Here is a 14,376-nt window from a genome sequence, read left to right as displayed (position 1 = left end):
ACATAGAATCAAGATGGTTTGAGTTCATTTAGCCAATGCAATTTTGAGTCAGGTGCAACACTACTAAATATACACAACAATTTAAAATTATTCTCTTTATTGTAAGGAAAAGGTAATCATAATCAATATGAACTTAGAAATCACTTGTTATATCTATTATTGTGATAATCATAAACCAAGTCACTCCTTTACTTATTCTGGTCACGAATTAACTGGTTCCTCGGCAGTATTTTTTTCATAAATATCCTCAAAAAGCACTTCAACACTTCACGAGCAAAAGCGAATATTACAGCTAAAAAAATATGAAATGGTGTCTCATATGCCCCATCCCCTCCACAATTCTCTTAAGTGTTTTACAAAAAGTAACAATAAATAACTAAAATCATTGTTGAATACTTACAGCTCATGAGCGGATGAGAACCAATTTGACTATCACAGATTCCCATAGGCAAAACAATGTTATTGCTCTAACTATGGACCACATCACAGTAATCAACAAGCTATGAAGAAGCTCAATTACATGGCATTACATCCAGTAAGCCAGACTCAGCAGGATAGTAGCCTCTGAGTTATCAACGGTTAAACCCTCCCATCCTAAGAAGCCATCTATTAGATCATCATGGTCATATATAACTGCAGAACAATTTAGTGCAGTTTAACTAGAATATAACAAATCTTGAAGGAAGTCAAAACATTAACAGTCATCTCCCCTGCCTTGAAACCAGATCTTGGCTTCAACAGCACTGGCAAGCGAGACCCACGCTAGGAAACTCTGTGCTTGTCAGTGAAACCACGGGAGTGAATAAATATACGTAAAAACTTGCACAAGGCACTTTAAGCTAATTTAACATAAACTATGAGAAAAAATAATAGACATCTGAAAATGGCAAAACAATGGGAAGGAAACACCATTCAGAAGCTTATGTGAAATAAAAATTGACCAGATTTGAAAATTTTGTGATATTATTACATAGGATAGCATAAATCAATACATTTCTATGTCTGAAGCATCTGAGTCATCAGAGCCTGAGAAATACGCCATAAGATCTATATCTTCCAAGCTGTAAAGCCACCGGTTGTCCCTCTCATCAAGGAAATCCCATAAAAACAGCTGTAAAACATCTGTTTCTCCATCTGCATTCTGACGCTGGCGCCGGATCGGTGGCCCGGTATCCACTTTTGTCCCATCTGGGTAAGCATGAAGGTAGAAGCACTTGTTTCCAAATGGACACTTACCGCGGCCTTGTTTGAAATACTTGCACTGTTTATTGCTGTGAAAATAAATTTCATGTAAATTTTGGTCACAACAGTTAGCTGAGAAATAAATTTTCTTCATTCTGATAAAAATATTTGGAAGACAATGTGCTTACCTCAGGGCACTCTTGTAAGCGTTTATAAGCTTATCTTTCTCTTCTTTGGTATCGACCCAGTACATGCTTGGGCACACAAAGTCGGATGTTACTCGACACTCAGGACATGCCCTGAAATAATAAAAATCAAACATTGGTATTGTTTATTACATAAGAAAGGGCAGCTTGTCAACTATATGAATTATAACTTCGGTCTAAAAAGTAGGAATAAGGTGTTTTGTTTTACCTTATAATCTTATTTTCAAATTGTTTTGCTTGGCGCCATTTACGAATACAGGCAAGGCAAAAACAATGATTGCAATTAGGCAGAATACCAAACCGCTGTTCACTTGCTGGATTTTTGTCCACCACTACTTCAAAACATACACCGCATTGCTTGTCTTTTGATCGAGCAACTGCAAATGCTAGTTCCATTTCTCGTTCATGCTGCTTTATACATTCCTAAAAAGAAGAAAACTTTTCATCTTTTTGACCAAACTATTACACAATAAAATAGTTTCAAATGGTAATGGCTTACATCTGTATGAGTTTTGCGTTGATCTTCGTTGGTTGGGTGCAAACAGTTATTACCACAAAACTCGCAAGTTTCACCATGCAAGTAGGTGCAATTCTCAGCGTAGGGACATTCCCCAGCTTCCGCATAAGGACACAAGCTTGTGTAAGGAGATGGAACCCCATTACCTGCAGTGGCATTCACTACTTGCGCCCATGTTTTTCCTGAAGAAGCTGCAGACATTGAAAATGAAATGAGACAATCGTGTAATGAGTGGGAAAAAAATTAGAACACATTAATTGGGCATACCTTCTTTGGTATCATTAACTTCATCAACCACAACTGAAGCCTCAGAAGGTATAGAACGCACAAATCCAGATGGAATAAACTCAGGAGCGTTAACTCTCAATGTTGTTTTTGTCTCAATGGATTCAGATTCAGGTCGAGCAGGAGATCTGGAAAGCCATCAAACAACAATTAAACTTGGGATAAAATCTCAATTATTAGGGTTGAAACATATCTCAAGAAGCTGATTACCTCTGATCTTCCAAACTTTCACCGTTTGGTGCTAAGGGACTCATTGAGGAATCTGATGATAAGGCATCTGAAGCTAAAGGTACTGTGACAGAGGTGCTGCTTGAATTATTTTCAGGAGGGTCTTCTGAACAACTCTGGCTGGAGGCACTAATGTTAATTTCAGTAGGGTCATGTTTATTATAGCAATTAGAGCCAAACATGCAACAGCCTTGTTGGAAGTATTGACATATAATAGGTTCTGTGTTATTTTGACTTTCAGTTGAGTCGCTATTGCTTGAAGTACCGGTATCAAGTTGGCCTTTATCTCGTTGAGACGTACTAGTACATGCTCTGGTCTCACTATTATCCTGGTTGTCAGCGTTGTTGCCGGAACTGCTGCCAGTGCATTTGTTATGGTCATCTACAGAGCTCCTAGCGACATTATCTTTCCGCTTAGCAGTTGTATTCAACCCATCTCCTTCTGATAATATTTGTAACAATGCTTCGTCGTGCAAGTATTTACAATTATCTCCTTCCCTGCACGATCCACTTGCGAAGTACCTGGTGGGAGGAAAAATAAACAGGCATCATAAAAGGGCCTCAGAGATATAGAGACAATTGTGACAACACTTGTTTGTTTGAGAGAGAACAAAGCAAATCCTTCGTGTTCTCAAAAATTCCTAGAATCACCAGTCTAGAGAAAAACCAAAACTTGCCTGCCAAATAGTTCAAGTTTAGGCAAGTGATACATTTGGTCATGCTCAACAAAATAAATGAACTTGACTAAACAGAGGAACTTCTAACCAACCACACTCTGAAGCCTTGCTAACCCATGTTCAACTATCTAAGGTAACAGTTACATTGAACAACAGGGGATTTACACAATCTTATGAAAGTGGAGCACCAAAATCATGACACTAGTTGGAAGAGTGACAAAAGATCACAAGACATATAAGAATGAATGGAGTAATCTTGACAAGAAACAGCAGCAAGAAATATAATCTTAATCATGCAATAAACGCAAGATCTTACCGACATGGGACCGTGGTCTTCCACGCCTCCAGAACTGGATTCTCGGCCATCTCTTCTGCTAGAACTCAGACGTGTCAATGTCGTCGGGGTACGCAACTTGCGAAGGGTGAAGGGTTAATCCATGACAACACTCGGCCCAAAGCATCCGAGGGCGTCTGATCCCGAACGCGGTCTCAACCCCCAAGGGAAGGGCTGGGGGCTACGCAGTTAAAAGAGCCGTAGGCCCCGTAGGCTAGCCAGCGCTGTGCACTCCCTACTCGCAATGCAATCAATGCAATACTTTGCAGCAGGTTGGAGCTCCCTCGGAGGACACGGACACACCCACTTGGAGGCTCAGGGAATTCCAAATCGAGCTTCAATACGACGGCAGCGGATTTTTGAATTCCAGTGCCGCACAGGACAAGTCTGAAATGTAGGCAAATTTAAGGGATACAACAAAATTTGGCAAAACAAAAGTGTGAGTCGTGTGGGTCATCATGGTGGTTTTGGAGGGTACTGCCACCCCTAGCAGAAGAAAATCGTGGTGGCGTGTGAACCTGGTAGACAGCTAGTGCATTCAGAAAGAAAGAACATGTATTCTAAAAGTACAAGTCTCAACATTGTAAAATAAATAATCATTAGACAATCGTATAAATACAGCTATTCAGTGGTTTGTTTTCTGCACGTCTGCTGACGTTGAAAGGACGTATGATAAATCGCGCGCTCCTTGACCAGTTTTAAACAAGAGAAACGGACTTTTGATTCATTCGAGAGGTTTATTAGTTCTTTGACAGGGGATGTCATGTCTGTGCTACCTTATCACTTTATAATCATCGTGGAATAGAAAATCTTACACAACATCATTCTTCAGTTCAGTCAATCACACTGCAAATAGTGATTTTTAAATTTATTGGCAGTCATATTTCATGAATTTCTCATCCTTTAAGATTAACCTGGCTCGATTTGTTAAGAGTGAATGTCGTTCCAGTGAATTTTTGCCCCTGTTTCCCTGGATTTTCGGTATTTGTGATGCTTTAAACTGCTGCTCGTGCCTGTTTGTAGCGTGCAAGTGCAATTAGCGAAGCAAGAGTTGAGCGAGAGCCTTACGGAAAGTACTGGGTGCTGTTAAGGCCTGCGGCCGCGGCCCATCCAATCTCCGTCGGCTCCAAGTTCAAGCAGTCGGCCTCGCCGCTTCGGACCTCCGGGCTGGAGACACTGGATTTCTGTGTCTTTGGACAAGAAAAACCTTGAAAGAGAACTTCAGTGCTGACCGACAGTTCAAAATGTCCTTTGACATTTGCCTGGTTGCCAGATAATACCGTTTCCGCAACCGAGGGAAGTGAAGGGTATTGGCTGTTGGTGCGGTCGTCACGGAACTAACAAGTTATGTTGAAGTTGGCTGAGTCTCTGAGGCGAAATGGCAGCAAATCTATCGTCTGCCATGGATATTGATCCACCGGCCAGTCTTAAGCGCTCGAACAGTGCCCCAATGATAAATGAACTGAATTCCAACATGGCAGCAGCTACTGGAACGTCCTCCACATCTGCGGCAGCAGTCAGGTTAGTCGGACTTCTGTCTGTCTCCTTCAGGCCAAGCCAGAAAACACTGTTAGTTCAGGGACACTGCCCTAACTACGTCAATTAGTCTATTTCCTGTTGGATTTACGTTAATCTCGCCGCGCTCGTTGCTCCAAGTGTGTGTGCACTTTCCTCTAGTATCTTGCATATATGTGAAGTGATTGTGACATGTTTGCCAGGGTAGTGTTTTGTTATTATAGCAGGCCACAGTTGTGCTGTGTCATTGTTATTTTTCCTTCATATCGAACCCATCAAACTATTAGTCTCACTAATTCAAGCATGATTTGCTAACTCCTACATCAATACAATGTTATTTACTTTATCAACAGGGAGGTTCCGACATCAAATTTGATGCAACCAAGGACCCGGCGGTTTAGTGGCAGCAGTTTCACTTCACACAGCGCTGGTGTAAGTAATATTTGTTTTTTTTTTAACGAGACAACAATGTAAGTTGGCGTCTTCTTGACAGTGCAATTTTGACATTTCCAGAGCTCTCCAAGGCCGTCTCCTCGTGTCAGTCAGCTTCGGCAAGAGGAATGCCTTGATGTGGCAAGAAGTGAAGCTGCACATGAAAAAGAAATTCATTCGGCTATACAAATGTCACAATCATGCGAAGATTTGACCCTTGTGGCTGGTAACCTTAGTTGCAGTGATGTCAGTATTTTTATTTTTTTTCATAAACATTTTGGCTTTACATTGTGCCAGGGCATACTAATGAAAAAGTGCGTCTTTTGAACAGAACGAGTCAGAACGTAGGGTGCTTGGGCCCCAGATGAATCCACTGCATCTTAATATGCCTCCAAACTCTCCCGTCTGTTCTTCCCCCTCCCCAACGAGATGTGGACTCAGTCGCCAACTCATCACACCAACTGGAAGCTTGTTTGGTACAAGCCCTACCAGGAAATCTTATACCACTAAGTAAGAAATAATTTCTTTTTATGATTTTACTAACTTCAAAACAGTAATGAACTGTCGCTGTTACTAACATTAAAAAAAAATTGTTTTGTTTTCTCTTTAGACGCAGTCAGAGTCCCATAGCAATGCGACCCAGCACATTAGGCCCTGCTGTGAAGCGGAAGTTTGAACTTGATGATGCTGAACAGTATCGGTCTCCACCCACTAAACGATTGAGCACCGGTAATGGTGGCGGAGGTCTCCTTATGCCGCAACATAGGCTAGAACAAGGATCTAGCCCACTTCCAGGGTCTGTTAGTTCAGTTGGCACCCCTGAATCAATGTCAAGTGCAGACTCTCCAAATTTTACTTTCCGACCTCTTGACAGCCCCTCCCCAGGCAGAGCTCACACTGGGCCATCGGATCATAGCCCTAGCTAGTGAACAAAATGTGTTAGATTTACTCTAGTCGTAAAATCATAGCTTTCATTTAAATTCGAAACCTAAAGCCTTCTGGATTTTGTGTCTCAGATCTAGAAAAGGGCTGTTATGAAACCTTTCACCCCATCCTGTAAATTGGATCGGGCTTTGACCGATTCTTACCCGAGCACGGGGGTTGGTGTATGGCTCTCATGAAGACTGATTTGGGAGGGTTGAAAGATGCTTGTAAGACTGAAGGTTTGTTGTCCTCTATCAGATGCAAGTCATCTCTAGTCAGGCTTTGGCAAGCTTTGAAGCAGTTTAGACAGTATCACTGTTTATTGACTCTTTTCTGATGCTTCATCACCATTGCTAGTTATTAGTGATGAAATAACATTAAGTTCAATATTTTATTTGTGAATTTTGAATTGCGGTTTTGAAACATCTCTTGTTTCATTTGGAATTAATTGTATTCTCCTTCATATATGCTCTAACTGTTAGGGTAATGCTATAATTTAGGTTGTTAAAGGTGGACATTTTCAGAGTCTGAAAGCCTAGTTCTTTCTTTTTTTTTTTTTTTTTTTTTTTTTTTTTTTTTTGTAAAATTGAGAGAGCTTCAATAAGATTTTGGTGTGTCATGAAAGGTTATTTCTGGATGTTTTAAGATAATCCATCACTTGCATCTGAAGGAATCTTTGTGTGTTATTTTTAGTAAAGTTTGCCTCAGAAATTGATGCTTATTTAGTGTGACATGGAAGACCATCTGCCGCCACAATCATGTGTTGCGTAGTCTTGATTCTTGGGTTGACGATATTTGTATGATCATGTATTGTTTTATTGACAGAACTATGAGTTACTACAAAACGAGAAGTCTGCCCATTTTTTTTTTGTTGTTTTTTTTTTTACTCTGGAACTGTCACTTGGTAACTGGGGAACTTGATTTTTATTGCCTTTATTGTCATCTTTGATTGTTGAAAATCTGACTTTTCCCAAATTCTATGCTGTGAACATCTTTTTTCTTTATTTCTTTTTCTCTGTCATAAATGATGAAGCAAACCAAGTGTTTTAGGTGTGCCAGAGGTTGGCAAGGTTCCAAATGTGAGGAGTGTGTGGGCAGAGGCAATTTATGTTTATTTAACTTAAATTCTGTCTCTATTGTGATTTTTGTGTGAACTACACAATTTTATTTTAGAGCACCTTTGCCCTTTAATGTATTTTACCACAGGAGCCTATCTTTTATTGTTATGTGCATAACTTTTAATGGTAAACCAATGTTTAATTGCCAGACTAGCTCCTATGAAAAAATTGTTTTGTCTGAATGCCTGTAAACTTGATTCTTTTAGTAATATCTCCTTGCATATAATTAAATAAAGTTATTTCATTTACTGAGGCTGTGTCTTGGCAGGACCTAAAATTTACTGCCCTTATACTTTTACTGTTATAAAAATAATGATAATACTTTTTTCATACTTTCTAAACTCAATCAAATTGCTTGTGTCTTCTGCAGTTTTCTTTACTGACTTTCTAGACATGTTGAAGTGACTGGTTGCTAATGTTCTGAATGAATTCTTCCAGAAATTGTATTCTGAGATGTGTCATTGAAAAATATTGGTACATACCTAGCTTGTTGTATGTTCTTGAAGATGTACATTTTGGAGGTGTTTTAGATGAATTTTTGTATCATATAAATCATCTTTTTGAGTTTCACTCGTGAAGATAGTTTGTATGATGAAAACTACATTGTGATGTTCTTTTGTAAAACAAATTAATGATTTTAATTTATTCCCTGAAATCTATTAAATCTTTCTCTGACTGTATGTGAACTTTGATACTTGAAGACCATCATACCCTTTTATCCTAACAAACGCGGCGTTTGAAGGCCAACTTGTATATACTGAATCTGGCTGATGAATGCAATAAAAGGCCTCTTAGGGTATTGCACTTATTACTTTATCTCCATCAACCCATCGTCCTCAGCCTCTTCACTGGAATAGTCATTTTCACACGCGGCGGCTACGCCCTGACCCACTTTTACACACATCTCGTTACAGGCTGGACCCATAAGTCCTCTCCTAGAACTAGCCTTTAAAGGCTCTAATTTTTTTTTCTGACCGTCGTAAAGGAATAGAGGTTTCCCCAATGCTCACGCCTGTTTGGGCCCCCGCCCAAAGGAAGCGCCGGGCAGGCAGGCAACCCAACAGACACCACTGTCGCTTCCCTGCTCCTGCCAGGATGCGGGTCTTCCTGAAAGGGGGAGGGGAAGCCGAGTCGCGTCGGGCGCGCCGCGCGCGAGGGGCGTACACAGACGTGCACAGCGCCACTCTCCGCCACGCCGCCTCCATAGCTCAGTGGTTAGAGCACTAGTCTCGTAAACTAGGGGTCGAGAGTTCGATTCTCTCTGGGGGCACGTTTTGTTGGCACAAATCTTCTCGTGAATAGTAATCTACCGTGTCTTGGATCTAGGGTTCGGTCGATTAGGAGGGAGGAGGAAGACAAATGAGAAACATAAAATATGTTAATAAAAAATAAATTTAATAGATCGTTTTAAAATTAGACATAAAACATCATCAACAAAAAAAAATTGAAAACATCAAATCTAGAATTTCAAATTACAGTGTTATGAAGCACATTGTGATGTGGCATCTGCATCATGTACTTGAACACAACTCATGTAAAACATGATTATTCACCACTAAGAATGGGAACAATGCTTATCTTTTGATAGGATCTACACTCTTTTTTACGATTATTCACAAATAGAAGCATATACAGCTGGATTCCCTGTCAGTTAACAAATAAAGATATTAGGATTTTGAAGGGAGCCTGATGCATCAACTGAGCCTTTCAGAAATGTCTTCAGTATAGTTTTCATGATGGCATCATGGTAACAAGAGATTGTCAGAAAATGGCATAATTGATTACAAACAGGATGACTTCATTTAACTTTCACAAATGCCACAAAATTAATAATAACTCACAGTTAAGATTTTAAAACTAATTATAAATAAGACAAGAATGCCTGACAGCCAGACTTAACTTGACTAAAATGAATTGTATAAATGACTTAAGTGCAGAAAATTTCTTGATTCTTACAGCACCTCCTATAGCAATTACCAATGTACATAAATACATCTAAATTATAGCTATAACTAATTTTTTGATGTCATAAATAGTTTTGAAAAGTCTGATGGGAACATTGAAGTCAAGTTTAAGGAGTAGCATAATTACCAGAGAAATGCACAGTATGTATGATTTCAAAACACAATGATCTTTCAAAATGAGTCAATTTAGTTTACTGTTTTATTTTTTGAGTAGTGCCACAACTTTACAGAGCTGGGCACTGTTGCCAGTTCAAAATGGTAAGATTGTGTTAGCAACCAATTCATTCACAGTAGCACCACAGATATAACGTTTTTATCACCTCACAGAGGTTACAAGAAACTGTTGGTGTACAAAAACAGTGTTTTGCCAATTTCCAAATACTTGGCAGGAATGAGGGCACATTCAATAAACTATGTTTCATCAGTTACCCAAACAATTTTTCAAAGCACCCATGGCAGTATGGCTTATCATTTTGTTCTTTAAAGGTTCCCTTGTTCAGTTGCTTTAAGCAGAAGGCACAAACAAAGTGCTCAGGATGGAATTTGCGGAACATAGCAGTGATGCATCGACCTGAAGACAAAATTGGAACAAAAAGTTAGCTTGCTTGTTAAGAAGAGATATAATCACTATACTGCTTGAGCATAAGTACCAGTAATTGGTTTGTGGCATCCTGCACACAAAGAACCCCGCTTTGCATGGTAATGTGTTTCACAGTAAGGAAGACCCTCATGATCGAAGAAGGATCCGCCATGGAAGGGTTGGCGACAATCCTATAACATAAAATTTGGATATATTACTTACATCATATGGACAGAAATCCGTGCATGCAGCCACACACACATCCCCCCCCCCCAAAAAAAAAAACATTTTTTTCTCCCAGCCCCTTAAAAAAAGATGATATTTCAACATAACTTGATTCTGAGCAGATCTAATAGTACAAAACCCAGCAAAATTTTGATAAACATTGAAATATGACAATGCTGCCCCTCCCTTGCAACACAACAAAAATAATTTTTGGAAAAATTTATAATGAAGTTTTTTTGTTTTCCATGTGTTGCGTATACATTTTTTAAAACAACAAACTACAAAAATTTGATATAGGGGATAGACATTCAACTATGGTTTCAGTTCTAGATATTTGGAGAATGTCAATAACAATTGATGCAAAATAAGATTAACTCCCAACATGAATTTTTAAAAACCTTGCTCCCTTCTGTCATATAGGTGACGTATAAACGTGCAAATAACGTACAGAAAATTCAGAAAAATTAAGCTAATTGTGTGGCTTAGTCTTTAGGAGTGGCCTGTTGCATCTTCAATTGAGCCCTATGCACATTTAAGAGCAATTGATAAATTTTGGCAAACCTGTTAGCATGTTTTTCCTGTGTGTGTCTGTGAGTGTGTCAGACTCATTGAGAGTAGGACCAGCCCTGAACCTGACCTTGATCTTCTAAAGCGGTGGTATAAATAGATACTAAATATAGAATGTGTGTTTTTACTTTTCCTTTTGTTTGCCTTGAAAAGGGTCATTGACCTTCATTGGGGTGATAGTGTCAGTACATATACGCAAAATTAACAAAATTAACATGCACCAAATTGCAGTGCCAAACCTGACAGATGACAAAGAGGCACCTCACACAACCAATCAGGTCACTGACCTGTCCAGGTTGTGGAAGGTAACAGCAGTGCATTCACACCACTGACCTCCAATCAATAATTTTTTTTTGTTTTTTTTTTTTGTTTTTTTGTTGTTTTTTTATTTTCTTTATTGCTTAAAAATACAATGCCTTCCACTCACATTAAATTACCGAGTGCAACATTATTGTTCTAAAGTATAAAATTTTTGTTTCCTTCAAAGCTTGTGGAAAAATATTACTAGAAATCTTTATACAGACACACATATTTATACACATATATAAAAATTAATTCTTGTCTATCTGATCTGTCAGGTATGGCCCTACCGTGTGGAGCTGCTAAGTGTTGGGTCTGGGGACTTTAGAGAAAGGAAAATTTAAGGAAAAGTGTGAGAGATCTGCGTGTTAGCGACTGCCCGTGAGGCAGGTGTCTGTCTATGAGTCGGGGGAAAGGGAAGGATTAGTTTATTTGCTGGACGGCTGCAAAGAAAGGGAGATGTTGATGTCGCCATCAACCCCGGCCAGACTTCTGCCAGACTTCTGTCAGACCTCTGGCCGGCATCACATCATCGGCACCGTGGCCGTCGAGGCCGCCGACTTAGTCCTCTTCTTCCTCGTCCACGCCCACGCACTTGGGGCACACGGGCTTACCCTCCATGGCGTAGAACGACTTGCCCTTGACGGCCTCCTTGCAGTCCTACAGACAGGCAGACAGCGGTCAAGCAGGCTGTGCGGGAGGGCCGGGACTCTCTCCCCACCGCGACCGCCACCGCGACCGCCACCAGCTAGCTAGCTCCCCATCCCCTTCCCCAACGAGTGCAACTAGGAGACTCACCGTGGCCGCGGCCCGCGCGTCCTGCACCTGTGGGAAGAGGCTAATGCAAACTAGCAACTAGGTACGCACCCTGCACACGAAGCAGTCGGCGTGCCACTGGCTGTTGAGGGCCGAGATGTAGTTCTCCATGATGGGGCGGTTGCAGCCGCCGCACTTGGGCGCGAACATGTCGAAGTAGTCGTCGCGGCAGTAGGGCTTGCCGTCCCGCTCGTGGAAGCCCTCCTCGCCGAACTGCTTGCCGCACTGGGCGCAGAAGAAGTGCTCGGTGTGCCAGGTCTTCTCCAGGGCCGTCACGCATTTCTGCAACAGAGACAGCGTGACCGCGAGCCCCGCCCCGCCAGGCCGCCCTCTCCGGCGTCCGTGGCGCGGCACTCACGTCCAGGATGGGGCCGTTGCAGTAGGCGCAGCGGGGCGAGAACAGGTTGTGGTAGTCGGGCTCGCAGTAGGGGCGGCCGTCGCGCTCGAAGAAGTTGCGCGTGCCCAGCTCCTGGTTGCAGTGGTTGCACGTGAAGTGCTCGGGGTGCCAGGTCTTGCCCAGGGCCGTGATGACCTGCGGCAGAACAAGCTCGCCGTCAGCACCGTCCGCACCGCCGGGCCGTCCGAGTGACTAGCCGAGTGACCGCACCTGGCCCACGATGGGCTTCTCGCAGGCGTGGCAGCAGCCCTTCTGGGTGGTGTTGACTCCTTGGCGGCTCATGTCTGCGTGCAGGTTGCCGAGCATGGAGTCGAGGTTCTGCTTGTTGGGGCTGGACTGCGTCTGCTTGGCTTTGGTCGGCTTGGCATACGGCGACTCGCTGACCTGCTGGTGCTGGAGGTTGTTGGCCTTGATCTGCAAAAGCAAGTCAGAGCAAAGTGAGTACCCGGCAGCGGAAGACGAGCTGCATGCGGCGTGCGCAGGGCGAGCCCGTGGCGCCCCGCAGCCCCGCAGGGGGTTAGCGACAAAGCGTGCGCCCCGCGCGGGCCCCGCGAGACGCCCCGTGGGAGCCACGCCGAGCCGGAGCGTACCGGCCAGGCGGGTACCTCTCCACGGGTAGCTGACGGGGCCCGCGAGACGCCCCGTGGGAGCCACGCCGAGCCGGGCGTACCGGCCAGGCGGGTACCTCTCCACGGGTAGCTGACGGGCCCGCGAGACGCCCGTGGGAGCCACGCCGAGCCGGGCGTACCGGCCAGGCGGGTACCTCTCCACGGGTAGCTGACGGGCCCGCGAGACGCCCCGTGGGAGCCACGCCGAGCCGGGGCGTACCGGCCAGGCGGGTACCTCTCCACGGGTAGCTGACGGGCCCCGCGAGACGCCCCGTGGGAGCCACGCCGAGCCGGGGCGTACCGGCCAGGCGGGTACCTCTCCACGGGTAGCTGACGGGCCCCGCGAGACGCCCCGTGGGAGCCACGCCGAGCCGGGGCGTACCGGCCAGGCGGGTACCTCTCCACGGGTAGCTGACGGGCCCCGCGAGACGCCCCGTGGGAGCCACGCCGAGCCGGGCGTACCGGCCAGGCGGGTACCTCTCCACGGGTAGCTGACGGGGCCCGCGAGACGCCCCGTGGGAGCCACGCCGAGCCGGGGCGTACCGGCCAGGCGGGTACCTCTCCACGGGTAGCTGACGGGGCCCGCGCGTCGGGCGATCCTTCCTACCCAGAGGTCCCACTGCAACTGGCCCACCGAACGGGCCGAACGGGCACGGCGGCGGCGCGGACCGGCGTCCCACGCCCCCTGCCCCCACCAGGGCCGCCAGGGCCCTTCGCCCCCTGCCCTGCCCGCCTGCCCCCCCGGGGCCCCGCAGTGCCCCTCGGGGGGTGGGGCTATTTCTAGCGTTCCACAGCCCAAGTGGGCCAAGAAAGGACTGTCGGACGGCGGCCGCGAGAGGGGCGGAGAGAGAGAGACCGACCGACTGGCAGAGAGAGGCAGACAGACCGGCGGGGAGGTCCGGGGAGGTCCATGCCGGCCTCCCTGGCCGTCCCGAGGTGTCTCTCCGACCGGCTCCACCGAGACTCCACTCCACATCCCGCTCGCCGCCGTCGTCAGGGAGGCCGTCGGGGAGGCCGTCGGGGAGGCCGTCGGGGTGGCCGTCGGGGAGGCCGTCGGATGGGCAGGCGGGCATAGTGCCGGCCACCTTCCGAGTCCGACTAGAGCTGGACGCGTGAATCCGCCGGTGCGAAGGTGAGGTTAGGGGCGGCTTGAGACCCTTGAGCACGTCGTGGGCGTCGTGGACGTCGAGGAAGAGAGCCTAACTACAAGAAGAGTTGAAGCGGCTGCTTCGGAAGGCTCTCGCGACTCGCCCGGGGTTAGAGGGACACTCGCACACTCACACGCAAACTACACGTGGCCGGCTGCTGGAATGGCAACCAGGGTGGCGAGCCACTGCATCGACAATTAGAAAAACAAAAGGAAAAAATAAACACAAAAAAGTAAATACCGCCGGTCTCTCGAGTCACCCGGAGTCCGGCGCTGCTGTTAATAGTCGGGAGGAAAGTCCATGAACAAAATGCCAGCGGGTGGGATTAGTCGACAGCATGTCCAAGGCCACAC

At 45.1% G+C, this 14,376-nt stretch overlaps 3 protein-coding genes and 1 non-coding gene across 17 annotated transcripts in view; 2 read left to right on the top strand and 2 right to left on the bottom strand.

Moving 5' to 3' along the window:
• Positions 1 to 80: 80 nt before the first annotated feature.
• On the bottom strand, positions 81 to 4,178 carry LOC117651901 (probable E3 ubiquitin-protein ligase makorin-1). 3 transcript variants are annotated; one of them, XM_034396450.1, is made up of 8 exons: positions 4,049 to 4,178; positions 3,412 to 3,816; positions 2,401 to 2,940; positions 2,173 to 2,318; positions 1,888 to 2,096; positions 1,597 to 1,811; positions 1,371 to 1,481; positions 81 to 1,271 (listed from the first exon to the last, which is right to left on the bottom strand). In XM_034396450.1, the coding sequence occupies exons 2-8, from the start codon at positions 3,459 to 3,461 to the stop codon at positions 986 to 988; spliced, it is 1,557 nt and encodes a 518-aa protein (XP_034252341.1). In that variant the 5' UTR covers positions 3,462 to 3,816; positions 4,049 to 4,178; the 3' UTR covers positions 81 to 985. The 3 variants fall into 3 exon arrangements, with proteins under 3 accessions (XP_034252341.1, XP_034252342.1, XP_034252340.1); XM_034396451.1 differs by lacking the exon at positions 4,049 to 4,178 and adding an exon at positions 3,948 to 3,965; XM_034396449.1 differs by lacking the exon at positions 4,049 to 4,178 and having other exon boundaries at positions 3,412 to 3,926.
• An 87-nt stretch (positions 4,179 to 4,265) lies between these two features.
• Positions 4,266 to 8,226, top strand: LOC117651902 (protein FAM122A). Of its 2 annotated transcripts, XM_034396454.1 has the most exons (6): positions 4,266 to 4,362; positions 4,453 to 4,950; positions 5,298 to 5,376; positions 5,458 to 5,622; positions 5,708 to 5,886; positions 5,987 to 8,226. In XM_034396454.1, exons 2-6 carry the CDS (start codon positions 4,808 to 4,810, stop codon positions 6,300 to 6,302), a joined length of 882 nt encoding a protein of 293 aa, XP_034252345.1. In that variant the 5' UTR covers positions 4,266 to 4,362; positions 4,453 to 4,807; the 3' UTR covers positions 6,303 to 8,226. The 2 variants fall into 2 exon arrangements, with proteins under 2 accessions (XP_034252345.1, XP_034252344.1); XM_034396453.1 differs by having other exon boundaries at positions 4,316 to 4,950.
• A 389-nt stretch (positions 8,227 to 8,615) lies between these two features.
• Positions 8,616 to 8,688, top strand: Trnat-cgu. Its single transcript has one exon. It is a non-coding gene; the product is annotated as a tRNA-Thr (tRNA).
• Positions 8,689 to 9,551: 863 nt separating this feature from the next.
• The window catches only part of LOC117651525 (paxillin), a 38,590-nt gene continuing 33,765 nt past the window's right edge, over positions 9,552 to 14,376 (bottom strand). For 8 of the 11 annotated variants that reach the window (XM_034395598.1, XM_034395593.1, XM_034395594.1 and 5 more), the window contains 5 exons: positions 12,478 to 12,681; positions 12,229 to 12,402; positions 11,922 to 12,152; positions 10,033 to 10,153; positions 9,552 to 9,953 (listed from right to left, as the gene is read on the bottom strand). In XM_034395598.1, coding sequence (XP_034251489.1) covers positions 9,808 to 9,953; positions 10,033 to 10,153; positions 11,922 to 12,152; positions 12,229 to 12,402; positions 12,478 to 12,681 — 876 coding nt within the window. In that variant the 3' untranslated portion in view covers positions 9,552 to 9,807. Of the gene's footprint in view, positions 9,954 to 10,032; positions 10,154 to 10,282; positions 11,715 to 11,921; positions 12,153 to 12,228; positions 12,403 to 12,477; positions 12,682 to 14,376 lie in introns of those variants that run through there. The other 3 variants (XM_034395603.1, XM_034395601.1, XM_034395602.1) reach the window with 3 other exon arrangements.

This window comes from Thrips palmi, unplaced genomic scaffold, assembly GCF_012932325.1.
Source record: "Thrips palmi isolate BJ-2018 unplaced genomic scaffold, TpBJ-2018v1 HiC_scaffold_6, whole genome shotgun sequence".
In the NCBI taxonomy this organism is placed as follows: Eukaryota; Metazoa; Arthropoda; class Insecta; order Thysanoptera; family Thripidae; genus Thrips; species Thrips palmi.
The sequence above is the reverse complement of the archived record's forward strand: the minus strand, read 5'-3'. Positions and strand labels throughout refer to the sequence as shown.

Coding starts and splice junctions, on each gene's coding strand:
- LOC117651902 (XM_034396454.1), top strand. CDS start 4,808: ATGGCAGCAAATCTATCGTCTGCCATGGATATTGATCCACCGGCCAGT. Junction 5,623..5,707: donor GTAACCTTAGTTGCAGTGAT/GTCAGTATTTTT, acceptor TCTTTTGAACAG/AACGAGTCAGAACGTAGGGT. Junction 5,887..5,986: donor AGGAAATCTTATACCACTAA/GTAAGAAATAAT, acceptor TTTTCTCTTTAG/ACGCAGTCAGAGTCCCATAG.
- LOC117651901 (XM_034396450.1), bottom strand. CDS start 3,461: ATGGCCGAGAATCCAGTTCTGGAGGCGTGGAAGACCACGGTCCCATGT. Junction 2,097..2,172: donor AGTTAATGATACCAAAGAAG/GTATGCCCAATT, acceptor CAATGTCTGCAG/CTTCTTCAGGAAAAACATGG. Junction 1,812..1,887: donor AACGCAAAACTCATACAGAT/GTAAGCCATTAC, acceptor TCTTCTTTTTAG/GAATGTATAAAGCAGCATGA.